This window comes from Pan troglodytes, chromosome 1 (assembly GCF_028858775.2).
Source record: "Pan troglodytes isolate AG18354 chromosome 1, NHGRI_mPanTro3-v2.0_pri, whole genome shotgun sequence".
NCBI classification, from domain to species: Eukaryota; Metazoa; Chordata; class Mammalia; order Primates; family Hominidae; genus Pan; species Pan troglodytes.
The window spans coordinates 63,927,464-63,951,488 of record NC_072398.2 but is presented as its reverse complement, the minus strand read 5'-3'; the positions used below and the strand labels follow the sequence as shown (position 1 = coordinate 63,951,488).

Genomic DNA, 24,025 nt, shown 5'->3' with positions numbered 1-24,025 from the left:
ACTCCAGATTCATATAACCTATGGGCTACTTGACATCTCCACTTAGATGCATCTCACCCTTTAAATGCCCAAATTTCTGGTTCTGGCCTTCTTTCCCACACTTGGTCCTAATGCACTGTTCTCCAGCTCAGTAAAGGCCAACTCCATTTCTCTACTTGCGCAAGTCCCAAACCCAAGCATTCTTGGCTCTTTCTCTCACACCTCACATCCATTCCTTCGGCAGATTTGGTTGCTTCTACCTTCAATTTTACGTCAACTACTTTGAAACCTGCTCACTGAGACAAAAACTATCATATCTTCACCATCTCCCAGAGCAATACCATGTGAAAGAACCCAATAGCCTAATGTACATGAGAGAACCACATCCATGAGTAAGTAAAGAAATATCACAAGAAAATATTTAAGAAAAGAGAATAACTTGGAGAGAGACCAAACCTAAAGGCTAAACAATGACCTAAGTAAAGAATATGAGAGATCCTTTTAATTGAAATGAGACCTTTATTTTCCTAAGAAGTCAGTATGGTTTATCATACATTCTTATATAGAACTAAACTTAAAAGACAAGATGATCCTTAAATTAGCATCTAATTCCCCTTTCCCTAAATAACTAATGATAATCTTTTTAGTAGTACTACTAAGAAAATAGTTCCAGCATAGTTCCGACTTCTTTTCTCTTACTAGCTGCTTTATCAAGGCTGGTTGACACTCCAACCATATTTTACAATTTCTGTGCTCACATAATCATATACAAATATAAATGTATATATGTTTAAGATTGATACTTAGGTTTCTTTTGAGGGTGGGACTTTTTGTTTTATCCAAATGGAATATTATAAAATCTTCCCTATAAATTCCTGTTTTCATTAGTAGTTGACCATGGAAATACTTCTAAGTTAGCTGGTATATATCTAATATACTCATTTCAATGGCTACATAATAATATTTCATGGTATGTATATACCATAATTTATTCAATCATCTCTTTTAATTCCAAGTTTTTGTTACGAAGTAAATATTGCAATGAATATCCTTGTACATTTATCCGTGCCTGTTGATTCTTTTACTTCCTCTTTTTTTTTTTTTTTTTAAGAAACGGAGTCTCACTCTGTTGCCCAGGCTGGAATACAGTGGCACAATTATGGCACTGCAGCCTCAAGCTTCTGGACTCAAGCAGTCCTACCACCTGAGCCTCTCTAGCAGTTGCAACTACAGGCACAGGCCACCTTGCCTGGCTAATTTTTTCACTTTTTTATAGAGACAGGGTCTTACTATGTTGCTCAGGCTGGTCTTGAACTCATGGCCTCAAGTGATCTTCCTGCCTCAGCTTCCCAAAGTGCTGAGATTACAGGTATGAGCCACTGTGTCCAACCTCAATTCTTTTACTTCTAAGGCACTCCTAGGAGAGGAACTGCATGGTGGATGGATATGCGTATTTTTAATTTTAAAAGATGTTGTCAGATCTTTTCCCAAAAATGCTATAATAATTCATATAATTCACTTAGGAAGCCCTTTAATTTGAAAAGTTCTTGTTTTCTGTCCTTCGATTTTATTCTTTTCATGATGTCCTCTTGTTGAACTTATTCCCTCAAATTGTGTCATTTTTATCATGATTATAATTGAAATATTTATTTGTTTCCATTTATCTGAAGTAGAAAATGGCTATGATTTCTGAATTATCTTGTATCCCACCACCATTCTGAATTCTCTTAACTCCAGTAGTTTTTTTAAGCCATCAGCAGAAAGAGATATTATCTTGTATTTTCCAATATTCATAGAAATTATTTTATTTTCTTATTTTACTACATATACTATACCTTCCAAAATATGTGTAAAATAAAAGGAAAACTTATTAAAACATTGTTCAAGAAGCAAAATGGACTCCCAGGGTCAGAGTACTCAGTATACAACAGATGCATAATAAATGTTTGCTGAACTAAACTGTGTCATATAGATCTCTACTGCCTATAAAGCTATATGGTGTTTTATTAAATACATTAGAAATGAGGGCATTAAACCCCTCACATTTTAAACTGAAAATATTTGATTATACTCATGATAAAAATGCCACAACTGGTAATAAATGTTGAATTTCATATATATTACTTCTTTGCAAGCACAAAAATACTAACCTTCAAATTCAACTGAGACTTTCCAGTGTAAATTCTGGAGGTGACGACGAAGCTTATGGCTATTACAAGCTCTGAATTTTTCCTTAGGGCACAATGGACAAGCCTGTCTGTTGCCTTAAAAAGAAAAAAGAATCAATAAACAACAGAATATTCTAGTTATTAATGCCTGGATTCAGCTACAAAGAGGTTAATGGGGGCTCCCCCTCCTACTTCTTAAAGTCTTTCTTAACTTTAGGGAGAAGTCATTATTCTTGACCCAGGAGACAGTTAACAGTAATTGTTGTAGCACATGATCAGTGATTGTTTTTTCACCCTAAAATTTCCCTCTCTGTAGCTAGCGGATACATTTGTCGTTACTGGGAACAAAGGTTGAAGAAGTGATAAACTGTATGACATCCTTCCGGCCAAATTTTCTGCCACTGAGAGCATCACTCTGTATTTTGGACAGCTGAAAGGACAGCAGTTACACTCCCAAAAGGACAGGGATTGGACAAAGAGCAAAAGTATGTGCTGTGGTATTCCTCTACTAAACTGGCAACAACAGAAACAGTTAACATGTGGAGTTAGAAAAATGGAAGAAGGAAGTGGAAGGAATAGATGGGATTTGATATAACCGCTGTTCTGAGACGGGGTGCATAGTTACAGCCACCGTATCCATTACTGAATTTACAAGTTCTGCCTTCTTTATTAACATATTCTCAAAAAGATTATGTATCATCAAAATGTCTTATTTAATTAGAAATATAATGTATCTCAAATAAAAACTTTGATAGTATAGATGAAAGAATTAAATTTCAAATTCAGGTTTAAAGCAATAAAATATACAGCAAGAATCATTAATAACTCATTTAGTAATTTTTTTCTTTTTTCTCTTATACCTACATACCTGTCAGCTCATATTAATAATTTTTAACCCAACAAATATCTTTCATATATAGTACAATAGAGTATAGGTACAATTTTTATTTTTACACTGTCTACTTCAAAAAAACCACGCAGTCAGTGATCTTGAGGATACAAACCAAACACTAAGGAGAGTAGAGCAGAAAGAGAGCAGTGTGGGGCACTGATAACGTGGACCTCTCATACCAGCCCTAAATTGCCTATCTTGGGACTTCATTTACCTGACAGAATACTAACCTCTTAAGACACTGTTTTTTGGGACCTCTGTTACTTGTAGCCAAATGCTATTCCTAATTTGCCGAATAGACAGCCCCTAGACATCCGTGAAATTATAATTTTCTTGAGGAGTTGTAAAATAACTTATTTCCATAGCAACTTTGCACATAAGCGGTTGCCAATTTCCTGAATAAAAAACTGTATTTTACCACTGTTCTAGTTCAGTAAGAATAAACAAGTCTACTCTAACCAAACCTATTTTTGTGAATTGAAAGATGATAAATTATTAGAAACTAAGAAAAAAAAAAAAAACCCAAACATGGAAATACCTGCATCAAGATTATCTGAGTTCAATGAGCTGGCAGAGTCAAAATTTCCGTCAGTTACAAAAGCTAACTTCTCTAGATCAGCAAGCTGCCTTTGAATTGAGATGTGTCTCTCTGAAAAAAAAAATTGAGAAGATTATGCTTTAACAGTTTGTATTCTAGTTCCATTTTTATTGATCACATCGTATAGAAGTTTATTTCCTATAACACAGTGTTATGGACCTAGATGGGGAATACTGCCACAACTCGGTTTATAAAATAACAAGTGTGCTTTAGAATGAAAAGTTGGGGGGAGACCCCACTGTATAAATTTAGTTTTAAAATTTTATCTAATTAGTCAAAATAATTCTAAGAAAAATGTTTCTGTCCTATACAAAATACTGAAGGAAACGTTAAGTCATGTTTTCTACCTTCAAAGAACTTTCAATCAGGTGGGAGAAGGCAATATGTCAACTTCTAACTATCATATGAGATAGGATGAAATGACACTATTAAGTAGAGATTTGCTAACTGGCCTCATGAACTGAAGTAACCTCATGAACAAATCCATGTGTAGAAAACATACAACCATGCCACCCCACCCTTGGCTGGAATGTGGTATGTTTGGGGGGATGGAGTCAGTAGAAATATGTGCAGCCAAAGATGCAGTACAGACCAAGGAAAACATAAATTCTATGCAAGTTAGTTTGAACTTTATTCTTCAAATAATGGTAAGTCTCTGCAGGTTTTTGAGGAAGTGAATTATACGATCTGAATGAGTTTCAGGAGGCTATCTCTGCCAATAATACCAAAGATCAGTAACAGAGAAAATTAGCAATGGGAAGGGACAGAATAGAAGGTTAAAAAAAAAAGCAACAGAACTTGGGATATGAGAAGTAAAGGTGAAGGATAAAATCAAAGATGATTCCAAGATTTTGAGTTTATGTGGTTGAGAATAATGGTATATTAAGCAAACAAGACAGAAGAAACTCTTATGGCAGAAAGGAAGGGGAAAAGAGAAAGGAAAATTTAGTTTTTGACATGGTGTGTTTGATGTACTACTGGTACAGTATTCCAGCAATAATGTACAATAGGCAGCTGGCAATTTGTTTTTGGAGCTCAGGAGGGATTCTAGAGATACAAATCGTAAGTAACACATTAGGTGAAACTATGAGAATAAATAAGAAAGCCTAAGAAAAAAAGTGTGAAAAAATAAGAGAAAAAGCCAAGACCCAGTCTTACCTAGTTATGACTGATTTCAAACAACTAACTAGGCTACGTAAAATTAATTTTAAAATGTGATTTATATTTTAATTCTAATGCATTTCAAATTTCTCAGTCATTATATATTTGTCCCACTAATGCATTTTCAGGTTTCTCAAGCATTACACACTCTTCAAATTAAATTAAATTTGGAAATACATTAATAAGTCTAAAATAAGTTTAACATGTTCTGACTGGGGTGGGTAGGGGATACATTCCCTACCTGTTGCTGAACCCGCTACTGATTATTATAGATAGATATAATCTGGTAGTGAGGTATGAGAAATGTAGATATTTATAAGAAAAATTAAGTAGAAGGAATCAGGAATGTAGATTCAGAAAGAATAAATGGTAAGGGGAATCAAGGTAATGCAGAAGCCAAGGGAGAAGAGTCTATAAACGCAAAACATTCAACACTGAATATCACAAACAGTTGTAGAGATCAAGAAAGCACATCTGGTGACCTTTAAGAAAACAGGTTCAGGGAGGTGTTTCAGAGTAGAAACAGAATTGGAAGGGGAAAGGAAATACAGAAAATTAGTTTTTTTTTTGAGAAGTTTGACGGTATAAAAAAGGAAATGAATCAGACTGTAACTTGCTTTTTTTAAGTATGGGGAACCTGAATATATGTGCATTCCAAGAGAAAGGAACAATTACAAAGTGGGGACTGAATATATATTAAGATTAGGAGAAACTGATATGTAAAGAGCCCAAGGAGACAGGAGATGGTGGGATAAACCACAGGGCTCTCTAATATTATGTTATTAGGTTATACAATTTAAAACCTTGAGACTTTAAAATTCAATTCTTGGTATTAGCACCTTCTTGACTACTCCTCTCCGAGCTTCACTATCAGTTCATTTGTTTACCCATTTGTATAATTTGTGTCCTTGTTCGCTTTCCCCACAAATAATCAACAGAAGACAAGGCCTATTTCTTGTTCATCTTTCTGATGGCTAAGTGCCTAATGCAATAACTTGCAGATAGGAGGCACTAAAGTTTGTTAAACAAGAAGTTAAAAAAATCGTTAAGACTTTTTGGATGCAGTAGCACACTGTGTCAATAATTTTGGAATCCAATTCAGCTCTATCAGACACTCCTGCTCAAATTTATTAAAAGGTAATTTTTCATATTATTATTATTTAAAGATGGGTCTTGCTCTGTCACCCAGCCTCCATGGAATGTAGTGGCTCAATCATAGCTCACTGCAGCCTCAAACTCCTGGGCTCAAGCAATCCTCCTGCCTCAGCCTCCTGAGTAGCTGGGAGTATAGGCTGGTGCCTGGTTATTCACCTTATTTTTAAAGAAGCAACAAACAATATTGGTTAATTTCCTATATCAGATACTGGTCAAATGAGTTATAATGAGATATAATGAGATATAATTTCTATAAACAGGTAAAACTGTTTATAGAAATTCATAAACATGAACTTCATAGAAGTTCATAAACATGTTTATGAACATGTTTCATAAAAATCTTTTGCTAGGTCAGACAGTAATATTCCAGAAATGAATCCATGTGTACAAACTAACCTATCTAATTTGTAACCATAAAGGCTTTTGGTTCCAGAGTTCAAAGATCTGTGTATGTAAAACAAGATAAACAGCAATCAATAAAGACGTGCCTATTGAAATTATTCTATTAAATAGCACGAAATAAGAGAAAGGAGCTTGGTTAAGTTAGAAAACTAAAAATCCTGTGGTCTACTACTGAAGAAACTCTTGAAGATCTGTTTAAAAATGCATGATATGCCTATAAACATCTCTGAAATCACCTTCTGGTTTAAGATAGTGCGTATCAGACAATCTGTATGCAAAATACTCAATCTGCTTTTTGTAACACACTATTAATCCAGAAGTCAACAGGCAAACTTCTTGTTAAATTAGATGTCTCCAAGATGCTAGGAGGGTCTTTTACAACTCATTCTATTACTTTTTCCTCAATTTTCAATTCTATTTCAGATAGGCTATCTTCATCTTACCTAGTTATGACTGATTTCAAAGGACTAACTAGATCAACTAAAAATAATGTTTAAAATGTGATTAATATATGTATCAGTTCTAATGCATTTCAGACTTCTCAATCATTACATATTTGTCCTACTAATGCATTTTCAGTTTCCCATATAGTATACATTCTTCAAATTACATATTTGTAAATTTTGGAATATATAGATAAGTCTATGTTTAACATATTTTTGATGGTGAGGAGGTAGAGAATGCATGCATTTCCTAAAGCTGCTGAACCACTTCTGACTAATATAAACAAATACAACTTCGAAGTGAGGTAGGAGGCTACTTAGGAGGGTGGAACTCTCTCAGCTCCCCATGCCTCCCCCATCCCTACCCACTGTAGTTGAAGAAACAACTGGCCTTATTTTGTACCTACAAGCTCTGATCTTATATAATGAGAAGGGGCTTACCTGAAGCATTCTGACTTTTGTCTTTCCTGTGATTAGCCCTACTCTGAAATCTGTAACAATTTGTATGTTGTTTCAAAACTGCAAAATAATCCTATCTATAACTATCTAACCTTTTATAAATATTAAACTCAAAACTGGCCTAGAAGTAGAAAAAATAATGAATTAAAGATTATTTTAAGTTCCAATTCAGAAAGCACATAAAGGTCAATTTATGACCACAAACTAAACGTTAAAAGAACTTAAATTATGTCTTTCTTAGACCTTACATTTTAAAATGTTAGAAGATCCTTAAGAAAGTGTTACTCATCAGTCTTTTAAATTCCTATATGGTCCAATAAACCACCACTTAGAAAACATGCAGGCACATTCAGAAGCACAATAATATGGGCCATTAATTCTCAACAGTCTATTTCTGATGGAATGGAGTACAAAACTCAATTGGTATTTATGTATGGGGGAAAACATCCATAAATTTAGTCGATTCTTTCCTAAACTACTACTCAGCCTCAAAATCTCTTCGGAAGCAAGCTGCTAGCGGGGGAAAAGAAAACTGAAATGAGAAAAACTCATCTCCTTGTGGCTGTCGAAGCAGAAAAGCTAGTTGACAGAAATGGTTTAGAAATGTTGGTAGCTAGGATCTACTACCGTAAACAGGTTGCCTCGGTTACTATGTCACATTTGAAAGAACTTAGTTAACCATGGCAGACTGGACTGCGGGAAACTACCAAATTATGTGTAACTTCCTATTTTTGTACCTTAAAAAGACTCCCTTTTAAGAAAAAGCCCTTAACCTCATTATTTCCTTCTATCTGCAGCATTCCTGCTCTCCGCATATCCCTCACCTCTGACATCCTCGAGGCTTATGAAGATGCCGTCTCCCATTCTGTACCCCTGCTTTAGCCGCTACACGGGCCCCTCTTTCCTCCCCACCATTTTCCTAAACCTGCCTTGCCCCATAAAAACCATCCCGGTGAAGGGCCTCCCCTACTTCCCAGCAAGGCGCACTTTCTCTCTTCTGCAGCAGAAAGATCTGGGCCTTCTGCACTTACTGCTTTTAGCCTCCTCAGGGGCAGAGGCTAGGGACGGGGACAGGGCCGGAGCCTGGGCCAGGGCAGGGGCTGGGGCTGGAGCCGAGGCCGGAGTCGGAGCCGAGTCCAGAGCCGAATCCGGGGCCGGAGCTGGGACCCCAGCCGAGTCCCGGGCCGGGGTCGGGACCTGGACCTGGGCCACCTCCACCTCCTCCTTCTCCAGGGGCAGCAGCTCCTCCTCCGCCATATTCTCCATAGTTACCGCCTCCGTGCCAAGCCCGCCCGGGGACCCGGAGCGGGGCTCACGGCGGGGTCAGAGAACTGACGTGAATGCCCACAGGGCTGGATCCAAGGAGTGGGGAAGCAAGTGGGGAGGGCGGGATGCGTGCAACAGACAAAAGATGAAGAACCAGTAACCAAATCCTGTTAGTAGAAAACAGAAAGCCAGAGGCAGCGATTCCAGATGCCCGTCCGCTTCCCTTTCCCCGAGGCGTTACGACGCCACCACAAACTGCGCAGAAGCGTACTGGGGACGGCGTCCAATTGGGTAAGAGGGTTTGGTTTCTACGGTGCGTCTCCGGCCCACCGGCCAACCACCAAACCGAACAAAGACTACAGCACCCAGGGTACACTGCGCAGTCTGGGGGCGGGGCCGGAGTTCAAGCCTCGGAGGAAGTAAATGCAAATCTAAGCGAGCGCTGCGGTGCGGTGAGTAGGTATTCCGGATCCGGGCGCAGAACTACGTTTCCCAGCAGGCATACAATTGGTGGGGCGGGGTGTGTGTGTGTGTTGGGAGGCGGGGGTCCCTCTCCTTTGGCTTGGGGCTCCGGAGTTGCCACTGCCGCCGGCGCTGGTAAGGTAGGAACTGCGGGGTGCGTTGACGTTTTGCTGGGCAGGTTCCCCCTCGTCCCCCGCCCCAAGTATACTGGCGGGCGGGCGGCCGGCCGGACTGGGGACTCAGGAGTCACCCGGACCTGGGCGGGGCGACTCTGTGGGCGGGTCCGGGGACGAGCCAGCTCCGTGGAGGGTGTGGTTCTGGCCCGGCTTGCCTCCGGGGCTGCCCCTTGCCCGGTGTTGGGGTCTGGTCGGTTCGTGCGGAGCCCGCGGGCCGCGGCGGTTTACTAGCAGCTGACGAGGTTGCCTGTCCATCCAGCTGACTTGGAATTAGGGTCTGTTCTTCATTTCGCACCCTCACTTACACCGTGACCCGAACGCTCTTTTCCTTTGTTTTTATTTTTGCTTTAGTCTTCATGTTGCCAGTATCAGCAGTTCTGCGGTGTGGCCAGTGGATAGAAATTAGTTGTTTTGCTCTATTTTGCTTTGTTTTCAGGCTTTTAATAACCAGAGCTCTGAGTGGGTAGAGCTTCGGGGCATTTAATTTTGATGCGTTTCAGATCCCCAAAACATATGCTAGCGAGTCCCTGTCCCCCGTACTTCTCTCCCCTTCACTCTTAGTGCCTACTTGACATTCGAGCCTTTCTTGTTTCTTTCTTCTGCCCCCCCCGCGATAAATCCACTGGGACAGAAAGGAGAAAAACGTGAACTTTCTGGCTGCCCTGCTTGGGCTTGGTCCGAACCTTCTAGGCATCAGGGCAGGAGAGGGAAGCCCAATTTAGTCTCAAGAACAAGACGCGCGCTTCCAGTTAGCTTTTCTTAGTTAATTAAGTTGATAAACGCCAATCTTCTTGGTCTATTTGTTTCCTACTTGTTTCAGAACCCCGGGGAAGAGATAGCATGATTATTTGGCACTTTGAAGCACTAACTGGAAATTAACTCCTCCCCCTATAGTTAAGAAGTATATATCTGGAGGGGTGTGTGTGTGTGTTTAACCTCTCCCCAGTTTAATGGGAACAGATTATCCCTGTGGAGCTTCTGTGAGTTATAGTCCTAAATCCCTTTTACTGATCGTCCCGCACAGCTTTTATCTAGTATTCCTGAATGTGTAGTTGACTCATGGCTCAACAGTCAATTAAAAATGGGATAACACTGACTATAACTTACAGAAATGCTAACTATATCTGTGCATCATCCAATAATTCTTGTTCTCATTTCTTTGTTTTTTTTTTTTACTGTCGTTCATGATGATTTTTTATTTCTAAATGACTAGATGGTTAACTGAAAGCTAGATTCAGTATGTTAATGTCATTTAACACCAGCTGGAAACCAGATTAAAAGGGTCAGATTTTAGTATCTGGATTCTGTGGGAATTTTTGTAAGAATTTCTAAGCATGGTCTGTGCTTGTAAGACATCCTGAAGAAGGAATCGTCAATGTTTGAAGAATTAAATAATGTTATTCATCTATTGCTACTGCATAAGTTATACCAAAACATAGTAGCTTAAAACAACAGTAAACATTTATTACTCCACAGTTTCTGTGGGTCAGGAACTCAGAAATGACTTTCTGGGTTGATCTGGCTTTGGGTCTCGTGAGGTTGCAGTGAAGATATGTGCCAGGGCTGCTGTCATGTCACTTGATTAGGGGTGCAGGATCATTAGCTTCAAAGGTAACACACTCACATGCCTGGCTGTTAGTTGGTTCTGGTTGTTGGCAAGATGCCAGTAGTTCTTCCCTTGCGAGCCTTTCCATGGGCTGTTTGAGTGTCCTCATGACACTCTGACTTTCCCTAGAGTGAGCAGTCCAAGACAGAACAAGGCAGACGTCATGATATCTTATATGATTTAGCCACATACCACTATGTAGCAGTAATATCTTATTGGTTACACAGGTCAGCCCTATTCATTGTGGTAGCAGATTACATTAAGTGCATGATTACCAAGCATCAGGAATCATCAGGAGCCATCTTGAAGACTGGCCAGCACATGAAGTCTCCCCTCATTTATGTTTTGATTTGCATAAAATCAATAGGAATTTCACACTAGTATGAATATACAACATTTGTCCGAATAAACATAAACATAAGTGTTTTTCTGGGATAGTCCACAATACTGTCATCCACTAACAGTATTGACTTGGTCCACAGCAGGGCTGGAAAAGTGAGACGGGGATGGGAGGTGGACAGAGGAACTACAGCGAGTGAATTGGAAGTGGTTCAGAATGAAAGAGTTAATATTCCAAGGAAGAAGAATTCACTCATTTATTCACTCAGTAGGCATTTATGAGCACCTAAGTTTTTAATACGGCACACTCAAGGAGCTCAGTGTCTAGTAGAAAGACAAGCATACAAGCAAGTATGTATGTAGACATTACTGTGTACCAACCTATGCAAGATGTATATGTACATATATATATATATTTTAAATTTTTTTTATTTTTTTTTAATTTTTGAGATGGAGTTTCACACTTGTCACCCAGGCTGGAGTGCAGTGGCGCGATCTTACTCACTACAACCTCTGCCTCCCAGGTTCAAGCGATTCACCTCCCTCAGCCTCCTGAGTAGCTGGGATTACAGGCATGCACCACCACACCTGGTTAATTTTGTATTTTTAGTAGAGATGAGGTTTCATGATGTTGGCCATGCTGGTCTTGAACTCCTGACCTCAGGTGATCCGCCTGTCTCGGCCTCCCAAAGTATTGGGATTACAGTGAGCCGTGGTGCCCAGCCACAAGATATATTTTACATCCATTGTTTCAGTACCTCAAAAAGCCTGTGGGATGGGTTATCTATTTTACGAGTAATGACACAAAGACTTAAAAAAAGCATGTGATTTGCCAAAGTCTTGTTCAATGAATGACTGAAGGTATTTTGGGAAAATGAAACTTATGACTAATTGGCTTTGAAGTGTGGGTGGTGAAGAATATAGCAGTCCTGGAGGCAGTTGAAAATGGTGATCTGATGCTTAAGTGAGAAGTCAGGGATCAAGGCATGGTTTGAGACTCATTCCTGGAAAGGTGATAGATGAAGCTGAAGGAGAGGAGTGGGTAATTTTGAAGGAGAATGTAAGTGAAGAAAAGTGGAATAATGAGAGAATCTTGTCATATTGGGAATGGTTAAAAAATAGTAATCATAGTGCTGGGAGTGGTCACTCACACCTGTAATCCCAGCACTTTGGGAGGCGGGTGGATAACAAGGTCAGGAGGTCGAGACCAGCCTGACCAACATGGTGAAACCCTGTCTCTACTAAAAATACAAAAAATTAGCCGGGCATGGTGGCACATGCCTGTAATCTCAGCTGCTCAGGAGGCTGAGGCAGGAGAATTGCTTGAACCCGGTAGGCAGAGGTTGCAGTGAGCTGAGATCATCCCACTGCACTCCAGCCTGAGCGATGGAGCGAGATTCCATCTCAAAAATAAAATAAAATAAAATAAAAAGTGATCATATTGTAAAACTCCAATCTTTATATAACTGAAAGAAGACAAATTTCTATTTTCTTTTTGAGTGCAAAAACAAATCCTATATTTTTAATGTTTATGTTAGCTTTTCAGGATGTCCAGCAAAGAATCCTGTGGGAAAAAAGAGACATCTCAGAGGAAAGACACCACCACCTCATCACCCAATTTTGGTGAAAAAGTAAGAATTTTGATTTACTGACCTAGAGATACATTTCAATTTATTTTTGTTTAATGAAAAAAATACACCTTACTATTATAATGATTTATGTAAATATTTTGTTCTGCTCAGCCTATCCAGGAAAAGTCATTTGCTTTTCTGGTTTTTTACTTGCATTGTTTTATTTATTCCTCACAACTGTATGAGGTGGGTACTATTATTCCAATTACACAGATGAAGAAACTGAGGCTTAGAGAGTAGTTTTATAGAGGTAAGTAATTTGCTTAGGTATTCCTGACTTCAATTCTAAGCCCCTTAAATCCCCTCATTCTTAGCGATAACTCAACATTGAACCATTTTCCATGTTTTCTCCTTTTTCAATTTCCTCAACGTTGGCTAGGATTGCATTCTTATCAGTCAGAATGGCCAGCGCTATGTGGCTGAGGCTAATATTGGGGAAGACATACTTACCATGTCTTTCTCTGTTCTCTCAGACACTACCTTAAGAAGTGTTTTGGGGCTGAGTGTGGTGAATCATACCTATAATCTTGGCACTTTGGGAGGCCGAGGCAGGAGGATCACTTGAGCCCAGGAGTCTAAGACCAGCCTAGGCAACATGGTGAGACCCTGTCTCTACAAAAAAAAAAAGCCAGACGTGATGGTGTGCACCTGTGTTCTCAGCTACTCAGGAAGCTGAGGTGGGAGGAGAATCACTTGAGCCACGGAGACCAAGGCTGAAGTGAGCTATGTTCGTACCACTGCACTCCAGTCTGGCTGACAGAGTGAGATCCTGTCTCAAAAAAGAAAAAAAGAAGTAGTGTTTTGGTAGATGAAATTTAGGGTATCTCATTAATTGAGCTGGGTATTGTCTCCAGGAAGCAAAACTGCAAAACAAACAAAAAAACCATGTAATCAGTTTCATTATATACTCTCTGAATAGCATGGGTAGTTGATCATCAGTATTAGAGAGTGTTTATGCTGTGTTACTGTGCAAGATGAGAGACTAATCTGGCAAAGGTGAATATTCACAAAAAAAGTGATTTCTGTGGTGGCAGGTTAGTTCATAAGACTTTTTCATGACCTGGATGAAGTTCCAGATAGTGTGCTTTTTGGTGTTTGTTCCTTGCTTACTTACTAACTTTCTGATTACAAATTTGGTCTCGCAGGTATAGCAATATTTGGAAAGGCAGCACTGAAGCATGGCCACACAGTACTCTGTGTAATTTATATACTCAGCATCTCCATTTGCCATTATTAACTGGCATGCTGTTTGCAATTAACCCCTCATTCCTTAAACCTACTTAAAACTACTAAACTAAAAAGGTTTAGTCAGACTTTTTCTTTCCATAACTCCTATAGCAGTGGTTTCTGTGTTGCTAAATCCATTGGTCATTTCTAAGACCTCATCTGACATGGCATATCAGCAGTATTTGACATAGCTAATTACACCTTCTCCTCGAAACACTTTCACAAAGCTTTTTGTTTTTCTCTGAGTCTGCTTGCTAGGGAATTCACCTAGCTTTAGAGATACCATATTCTCCTGATTTTCCTCCTTATTGGTGACTGCTTCTCAGTGTCCTTTGCTAGTTCCTCCTCATCTTATAAAACTGTAATCTTTCAGGTACCCAGGCTTCGTTTTCCCAATTTAATAAATTGTGATTCCATTCTTTGAGTTGCTTAGGCTGAAATCCTTGTGATCGTGCTCTACCTGCACCTATCAGCAAATTCTATCAGCTTTCTTTTTATAATGTATAGGCATACCTTGGAGATATTTTGGGTTCAGTTCCAGACCAGTGTAGTAAAGCAAATAGTGCAGTAAAGTGAGTCACATGAATTTTTTGTTTACCCAGTACATATAAAAATTATGTTTATACTATATGGTAGTCTATTAAGTGTACAATGGCATTATGTCTAAAAAAATGTGCATATGTTAATTTAAAAATAGGCTCAGGCAGGAGGATCCCTTGAGCCCAGGAGTTTGAGGCTCAAGGGATCCTCCTGCCTGAGAATCGTGCCACTGCACATCAGCCTGAGCAGCAGAGCAAGACCCCATCTCTAAAAGTAGTAATAATAAATTTAAAAAATACTTCATTGCTAAAAAAATGCTAAAGATCATTTGAGTCTTCAGTGAGTCATAATCTTTGCTGCTGGAGGGACTTGCCTTGATGTTGATGGCTTGCTGACTGATGAGAGTGGTAATTACGGAAGGATGGGGTGCTGTGGCAGCGTCTTAAGACAGCAATGAAGTTTGCCACATTGACTCTCCTTTCACAAAAGATTGATCTCTGTAGCATGCAATTCAGTTTGATAACATTTTACAGCAGAACTTTCAAAATTGGAGTCAGTCTCTCAAACCCTATGTAATATTATTCTAAATCATTTGTTCTCATTTCAACAGTGTGCATGGCATCTTCACCAGGAGTAGACATCAATCTCAAGAAACCAGTTTCATTGCTCATTTATAAGAAGCAACTCCTAATCCATGAAAGCTTTTTTTTTTTTTTTGAAACAGAGTCTCACTGTGTCTCCCAGGCTGGAGTACAGTGGTGCGATCTTGGCCCACTGCAACCTCTGCCTCCTGGGTTCAGGCGATTTTCTTGCCTCAGCCTCCCAAGTAGATGGGACTACAGGCACCCGCCACCATGCCCAGCTAATTTTTTAATATTTTTAGTAGAGATGGGGTTTCACTGTGTTGGCCAGGCTGGTCTTGAATTCCTGACCTTGTGATCCGCCTACCTCGGCCTCCCAAAGTGCTGGGATTACAGGCGTGAGCCACCGCACCCAGCCCCCATTAAAGTTTTATCATGAGATGATAGAAATTCAGACACATTTTCAACCTCTACTTCAAATTCTAGTTCTCTTGCAGTTATTTTCTCCACTGAAGTCTTGAACTGCTCAAAGTCATTCATGAGGTTCGGAATCAACTTTTCCAAACTCCTGTTAATGTTGGTATTTTGACCTACTCCCACGAATCATGAGTGTTCTAAATGGCATCTAGAATGGGGAATCCTTTCTAGAAGGTTTTCAATTTACTTTGCCTGGATCCATCAGAGGAATCACTGTCTATGGCAGCTATATAGCCTTACAATATGTATTTTTTAAATAATCAGGTGTGAAAGTTAAAGTTAGACTCCTTGATCTATGGACTGCAGAATGGATGTTGCATTAGCAAGCGTGAAAACAGCATTCATCTCTTTGTACATCTCCATCAGAGCTCTTGGGTGACCAGGTGCATTACCAGTGAACAGTAATATTTTGAAAGGAATCTTTTGTTTTTTTTTCTGAACAGTAGGTCTCAACAGTGAGCTTAAGATATTCAGTAAATCATGCTGTAAACACATGTGCTGTCATCCAGGCTTTGTTGTTTCATTTCTAGAGCACAGGCAGAGTAGATTTAACATCATTCTTAAGGTACCTAGGATTTTCTGAATGATAAGTAAGTATTGGCTTCAACTGAAAGTCACCAACTGCATTAGCCCCTAACCAGAGTCAGCCTTTCCTTTGAAGCCAGGCATTGACATCTCTCTAGCTATGAAAGTCCCAGATGGCATCATCTTTCAATATAAGACTGTTTGTCTATGTTGAAAATCCGTTGTTTAGTGTAGCAACCACCTTCATCAATGATCTCAACTAGGTTTTTTGTATAACTTGCTGTAGCTTCTATATTAGCATTTGCTGTTTCACCTTGTACTTTTATGTTACAGAGATGGCTTCATTCCTTAAACCTCATGAACCAACCTCTCTGCTAGCTTCCAAGTTTTCTTCTGAAGCTTCCTCACATCTGTGAGCCTTCATAGAATTGAAGAGAGTTAGGGCCTAGCTCTGGATCTGGCTTTGGCTAAAGGGAATGTTGTGGCTGGTTTGATTTTCTATCCAAACCACTCAAAACTTGCCCAATATCAGTAATAGGGCTGTTTTGCTTTCTTAGCATTTATGTGTTCGCTGGAGTAGTGCTTTTAATTTCCTTCAATAACTTTTCCTTTGCATTCATAACTTGTCTTAATTGTTTGGCACAAGACTAGCTTTCAGCCTGTGTTGGCTTTTGACATACCTTCCTCAGTAAGTGTAATCCTTTCTAGCTTTGATTTAAAGTGAGAGACTTATAATTCTTCCTTTCACTTGAACACTTAGAGGTCATTGTTGGGTCATTAGTAGGCTTAATTTCAGTATTCTTTTGTCTCAGGGAATAGAGAGGCCTGAGGAGAGGGAGAGAGACTGGCGAATGGGTGATTGGTGAAACAGAACACACGCAACATTTATCAGTAAAGTTTGCTGTCTCATATGGGCAGTCTGTGGCGCCCCAAAGCAACTATAATAATAACATTAAAGATCATTGATCACAGGTCCCATAGCAATATAACAACAATGAAAACATTTGAAATACTGTGAGAATTACCAAAGTGTGACACAGAGACATGAAGTGAGCACATACTGTTGGAAAAATGGTGCTAATAGACTTGCCATAAACCTTCAATTTGTAAATAATGCAATTATCTATGAAGTACAATAAAGCAAGCCACAATAAAATGAGGTATACTGGTGTTCAGAGTCTGACTATCTCCTTTACTGCTATGTCCATGATCCAAGCACCTTGTTTTCCTAAATTATTGTAATAGTTTCCAAAATAATCTCCCTACTTCTGCATTTGCTTCCTTATAGTCTGTTCTCAACACACTAGCTAATGTGGTCCTATTAAAATATAAGTACAATCATGTTACTCCTCTGCTAAATACTTCCCAGTGTTTTCCCACTTCATCCAGAATAAAAGCCAAAATCCTTACCAGGGTTGACAAAGCCACCTCCTCTCCCCATCCCATCCCCCTGACACTCTCCTGACATAATTTGCTTTTCTACTCCATGGCCTCCTTGCTGCTGTTCCAACAAGCCAGGCATGTTTCTGCCTCTGGGGCTTTGCCCTTGCTGGCATCCCCTTTGAGTTGAAAAAACTCTTTCCCTCAGTATTCTAATGGTTTGTTTCTTCACTTTATTTAGGTCTCCATTCAGATGTCAGCTCGTACCTGGGGTCTGACTACTCTGTTTAAAATGGCGAGTCTTCCCCACTGACTCCCAGCCCTTTCTGTTTCCTTTCACTGCTTTACTGACTCCCAGCCCTTCCTGTTTCCTTTCTCTGCTTTATTTTTTTCCATAGCATCGTCTGACACACTAAATATATTACTTATTTGTAAATTCCTGTACTAGATTTTGACCTTCATGAAGAACTGTTATTATTTTTTCATTCCTCTCTCTCCACTGTCTAGAATGTCTTTGGTACATGGTAGGTACTTCAAACAAGTTTGTCCTAGGTCTGTTGAATTCAGAATCCAGTGAAAAATAAGTGGATGTGTGGTTTTGCATTGTAGAAGACTGACTGTCACCATGGCAGTGCCACCTCACAACAACCTTATCTGAGCTGTCAGCTGGCTTCCTGCTCTGATACCTATATCCCACCTCATCTCTATTTTGTGAGCATTTAGGGGTTTTGGCTTCTAGTTGAATCTCCCTTCCTTTTACCAAAGTTTGTGTATCTGTAAACATTGTTCCCCACCGAAGTTCATTATTGAATGTAAATGTTGATTTGTAATACTAGTGATGAAATAGTTCTGTTTATACTATGCTTTATTTTGTGCTTTTTAAAATTCATTTTCTTTATTGCATTCTTAGGACAAGAAAGAGAGAAAAACCCCAGCAAGTTCTACTAGTTCATCTTCTATAAGATCAGTTTCATCAGAAAAGAGAAAACTGGTGAGTGTCTAGATATAACTAACTGAAAGTTATTTATGCTAAAGTTTTAATCGACAGTGTTTGTGATATAAATTCCTCCTATACTTTTTGATAGCCAATAGGAAGTCAGTATTGTTTTCTTTCTTCTACTCACCAAACCATTTATCAAGTTTTATTATTTCTTGTACTGTTAGGCCCTACCGTGTGGGATTAGACAACTGTCATGGCTATAAATTTAGACAGTTTTTAAGTCCTCTCACATATATATGGTTTTATATATATATATTTTTTTTTGAGACAGAGTCTTACTCTGTTGCCCCAGGCTGGAGTGCAGTGGTGCCACCTTGGCTCACTGCAACCTCTACCTCCTGTGTTCAAGCGATTCTCCTGCCTCAGGCTCCTTAGTAGCTGGGATTACAGGCGTGCACCACCAGGCTCAGCTAATTTTTGTATTTTTAGTAGAGAAAGGGTTTTACCTTGTTGACCAGGATGGTCTCAAACTCCTGACCTCAAGTGATCTGCCCGCCTCAGCCTCCCAGAGGTTATATTTGTCTCCTTTTGAGGTAGCCAAGGCAGATACATTGTTTGCATTTTCAGATTCAGAAATCGAAGTCTAGAAGGTTAAGTGACTTTTCCAAGGCCACAAAACTGTGTACAGCAACAGAGCCAAGTCCAGAGTTCTTTCCACTGTCATACAAATAGTTAGAAACAGTGACAGCAGATTAAACGCAATAAGCTAATCCATAGGTTAGTGGTAATGTACTTAGAACATTCAGGTTGAAGTTATGTACATATCCAGGATAGCTACATAGTTATGGTGGGTATAAGATAAGGTAGTGGAAGTTCCAGGGATGCAGAATTGTGTTTTAAGAATTTACTTGTTTTCATATAATTAAGCTGCGGTTTCTATTTATTTTTGCAATATTAACCTTCTTAAAACACCGATTTCATCCCATTTCTCCTCTGCTGAAAATCTTTACTCACTATTTGCCATTCAGGGCTCTCTCAAATTTGTTCATACCTTAACTATCCAGTTTTCTTTTTTTTTGTTGTTTTCCCTTCTTCCTTGAAAGAGGCCCTCTTGCCTTTCGCTAGGCTGGTTTATTTTCTTTCTGCTGAATTTATACCAGTTATCCTCAGTTTCTCAGAATGCCTTCTTTTACTCGTCTTTCAAGCTTTATTATTTATTGTTATTTTGTCCACCTGTTTTCCTACGTACCTTTCCTCTTTAGGTGGTTGATATTTTGAACTGTTTTAGCACTTTTTGACTCTTCTGCTTTGACACTTACTTACATCATTATAGTAGGTTATTTGTACATGTTCTACTTCTCGTCTTTATTATTTTATGTAAAACTATAAGCTCTAAGCTCTTTAGGACATGGATTATATTTTATGTCTCTCTTACCTTTCTTGTGCTTGGCCCAGTTTCCTCAGAGTACGTAGAGAGATAGGATGGTAGCGTAGAGAGAGTCAGACAGATCTATTTACAGATGACAGATGACTGCTCTGCTGTGGACTTGCTCTGTGACTTTAAGGAAGATGCCTACCTCTGTTTGAGTTTTGTGAAACGGGGATGATGATAATATCCATCTCACCGGATTACTGGAAAGATTAAGTAAAAGTATTGTGTCAGCCTATTCACTATCATAAACTGTGGAAAAAAATATGTACCAGTGCACAATTTATGTGTCCTAAATGATAGACTTTTTTTTTTAAATTTCAGAAATCAGATCATACAGATGTTCTGTACTATAATATAAAAAGAAGACAAGGACTGAAAAGGTAAACTTCTCCTTTTTCTTTTTACTGTTTTGGTTTAGAATTATGAGACTAAATATTTGGATTTAAAAATTTTTTTTATTTACTTTGAAGAGGACTGTTTTGCATGCAAATATCTCTAGCTATATCACTGATTATGATTATAGAATTGTCTTAATATTAACTATATTTAAGAAAAAGTTGAGTGAAATAAAAATCTATGAAAACTATTGTGTAAATGACACTCAAATGTGCATTTTAATCTCAAGTGATTTGATTTTGGCACATGATTGTAACATGCGTAACTTCATTACATACACTAGTGAAGTAAGTTATGAGGCTAATTTAGAGATTTTGGATAAATCATTTTCATATATTACCCGTGAAGAGAGTATGTATCTTATAGAATTGATATGGCTTTAAAACCGTGTTGATTAACCAGTATGTGATTATAGCTAGAGAACTTGGGGAATGATGGTTGGAATAATGGAAATTATTATTCTTTAATTTCTGCACTTTTTGGATAAAAATTTCAGTGAAATTTTGGTGCAGAAAGTACTTGCCGCTAATGGGGATAAATAAGTATACAAAGTTATAACGTGTGATAAAACTTGGTAAGATCAAGGTTTCTCCAAAAATAAGAAGTTAAGGGAAAACAAGTAAGATGGCATTAAATATAAATAAAAGCTCTGCTTCCCAAACAATCTCAGTGTTTGCTAAAAACAAAAAAATTCAACTCGCCTCTGTCTTTTGTTCACTTTTTCTTCTGAATCATCTCCTGATACTTTGCTTCTGTGTTATTCTCTGTTGAAGTATATTCTTGCACTAATTTCATATTATGTTGACTATCCCTTGCTACATTTTTTGAACCATTTTAATGCCTTTTACACTGATATCCTTTTTTTTTTTTTTTTTAATTTTAAGTTCTAAAACACTATTTGACTTTAAACTAGTTACCTTTTGTTTAAGGACACATTTTTTGGCCCTTGATATTATATCAATATATACAAGAGGGTAAAATATAAAATGTTTTATAAAAATCTCCGTATTAATTCAGCTCTAGAGAAGTTTCTGAAATTGGTGTGCAAACAGTGAAAGCCATAATACAGATGAAAAATTAGAGATAATTTTATCATTTGGAAAGGCGGTTACAGTGCACCATTACTGTAATTTCTGTTCCATGATTTGAATACATAGAAATGTATTAGCAGTAAAAATATAAGCAAGAAGCTGGGCACAATGGGTCATACCTGTACTCCCAGCACTTTAGGAGGCCGAGGTGGGAGGAAGGCTTGAGGCCAGGAGTTTGAGACCAGCCTGGGCGATGTAGTGAGACCCCATCTCTACACACACAATTTTTTTTTTCAGAACTTAAATGCTAACTTCAGCCCAGGATTAATTTTTTTTTTTTTTTTACAGCTAAACTAAAAATTACTACATGGGAACATCAATGCAACACACAAGTAAAATTTGTAAACTCAAGGCACAAACTTATAGTTAATGAGTTAATGATCATGGTAAGGGACATTGCCAAAGAGCTATTGATGCCTCAGTGAAGTCTGAAAGAAACTGCCTTCTCTGAAGGCAGAGAAGAAATATGCAAGCAATTCTGCTTCAAAGAAATTTGCACAGAAAGAGAAAATGCTAGAGCCGTTACCATAAGTGAAATTGCAAAGCCTCAGCATGTTCAACTCAATCCACAAAGCACCAAATGTTAAATTGGAGCCAAGGTAGAATTTGAACATTAAATTTTCAGCTTTGCAACTCTCAGAGCACAACAGTTTCAGGTGTGGAAACCAACTGTAGGCAAGCTCTTTTAAAAACCTGAATTTTATACACCGTAAATTCTAAAACAGAGCAGACACTTCTGCGTTATTGTTCCAGTTTCTGAAGGGCACCACAAGGCATCAGGGTCTCTTTCAAAGTCACTGGCTGCAACAATTCTGTCTTCCTAACTTTGGTAGCCCCCTTTGGTGGTTCTCTAGCCTTTGTACGCACTGAGGCACACCACTGTTTGTACGATGACTTCTGACATTAAATCCAGTCATGGCCTAAGTAGCATGAAGCAGCTGTTCCCTGGGTACCTCATGTCTCCTTGGCATGGGAGGTTTCCCAGTGACTTCTTCGTGCCCCCATTCAGGAGAGCCTCCAGAGCTCTCGGCACAAAGGGCCCCTAACTCTGGGTCCCACACAGGAGGCCACATCTGGAAGCTCTATTCCTCTAGCTCCCTCTGCTGGAAACCAAAGTGACAGTTTGTTGCAAAGACTTGTAGAAACAGATTATGTATAAACTCATTCTTGTATGCATTTACTTAATTTAGAACCTGGGACTTTTTAACAGTCGCTGTCCAAACCTTTTATGGTGGGTGATGGACTATGCAGCAGTGCTGAAGGAGCACAGTTTCTTTCTATAGGACTATAGGAAGAAAAGGATTAGTATACATAATTGTGTACATCAAGACAAATTTATAATAAAAAAAGAAAGATGAAGGGCCCAGAAACCTGCATTTTATTGACACTGTCATTTTCCACAGGGAATCTTAGGCAGACGTCACCTGTTTTCTTTTAAGTAATGAGAGAAGCCCACTTGTATTCCTGAATCATTTTTTGAGAAAAGCACCAGAGACGATTGACAGTCACACTTTTTAAAATAAAACAGTGACTACCTCTAGCCTACATCTCCCCACCCTCATCTACCTGCCCAATGGTTGTCAGTTCCCCTAAAGTCACCGTCTCCTTCTATTCTGGTATTACCATTAGAATTGAAATTTTCAAACAGGAAAAAAAAAAAAAGTCTAGTTACAAATGAGTGCATGGCATCCCGAATGAAGCCCTTTGACTGTGATTTCTAATTTTCTGTTCAATCCATACTGCACAGATACAAGGATGAACCACCATTTTGGTTCCCAAGTTTTATTCAAGAATTCGTATAAAATATTCCACATAAGTGAATTTTAATCCTCGTCTTCCTCCTCTTGTTTGTTCTGGTTAATTTGGAAGTAACGTAATTCATAACCCCTTTTGCTGTTAGCAGTTACGCACGTCCAATCACGTAGATTGTTCTTCTTCAAATATTTCTTATTTCAAATACCTTTTGGGAAGAGGCATCTCGGAAGTCATGGTGATCTTGCCCTTGCTCCTTTTGATCACAACCCCTCCAATGACATTCCTAGCTTTTCTGCTCACTTTGATCCTCTTGCAAAAACTGCTCAAAATTGGCAGCATCCATGATCCATCTTCTATGGGGTGGGTGCAATCAAGAGTGAACTTCAGAACCTGCTTCTTTTTTTTTTGCTCCCCTTTACCACAAGGTTTTTCATGGGTGCCATGGTGGCAGTGAAGGCAGAAAGGGCATTTTTTTTTTCTGTTGCCTAGGCTGGAGTGCAGTGGCACAGTCTCGGCTCACTGCAGCCTCCAACTCCTGGGCTCAAGTGATCCTCCCACTTCAGCCTCCCAAGTAGCTGGGACTACAGGCGCATGCCACCACTGCACTTCAGCCTGGGTGATAGATTGAGACTCTGTCAAACCAACGAAGACATACCTACATTCATGCATGCATATATGATGAAAACTCAGGTGAAACTCCTATAAAAACTCTGTTTATGGTTTGCTCTTACATAATTAATTATTTGAGAAGTCACTTGTTAAATGTGTCTCTCTTGCTGGGCTGTAACCTAATTGAGGGTAAAGACTCTGCTGTGTCCTCTACTGCCTCTTGGGTGCCTACCAGAGTGATGGCACTGAAAAGGCACACATTTACTGATATAAATTAATAGATTGTGTTTGACATTTTTCCCCTTTTTTTCTCACTACAAAGTAATATCTACTTT

General features: G+C 38.9%; 2 protein-coding genes and 1 pseudogene across 39 annotated transcripts in view; 1 reads left to right on the top strand and 2 right to left on the bottom strand.

The window, feature by feature from the left end:
* Positions 1-8,900, bottom strand: part of TRMT1L (tRNA methyltransferase 1 like) — a 39,043-nt gene extending 30,143 nt beyond the window's left edge. Inside the window, exons 1-3 of one of the 4 annotated variants that reach the window (XM_016919126.4) lie at positions 8,795-8,900; positions 3,578-3,688; positions 2,130-2,243 (exon numbers count right to left, since the gene is read on the bottom strand). Coding sequence is in view for 2 of the 4 variants with exons in the window: in NM_001280215.1 (NP_001267144.1) it covers positions 2,130-2,243; positions 3,578-3,688; positions 8,289-8,523 (460 nt within the window). In the remaining 2 variants the exon portion in view is untranslated. 4 annotated transcript variants of the gene reach the window in all.
* Positions 8,819-24,025, top strand: part of SWT1 (SWT1 RNA endoribonuclease homolog) — a 135,979-nt gene continuing 120,772 nt past the window's right edge. For 5 of the 35 annotated variants that reach the window (XM_054673641.2, XM_063794689.1, XM_016934140.3 and 2 more), the window contains exons 1-4: positions 9,042-9,125; positions 12,645-12,737; positions 18,378-18,458; positions 20,161-20,219. In XM_054673641.2, the coding sequence (XP_054529616.1) occupies positions 12,654-12,737; positions 18,378-18,458; positions 20,161-20,219 (224 nt within the window). In that variant the 5' untranslated portion in view covers positions 9,042-9,125; positions 12,645-12,653. The other 30 variants (XM_063794692.1, XM_063794696.1, XM_054673602.2 and 27 more) reach the window with 16 other exon arrangements.
* LOC104003999 (large ribosomal subunit protein eL22-like) lies at positions 23,150-23,524 on the bottom strand (annotated as a pseudogene).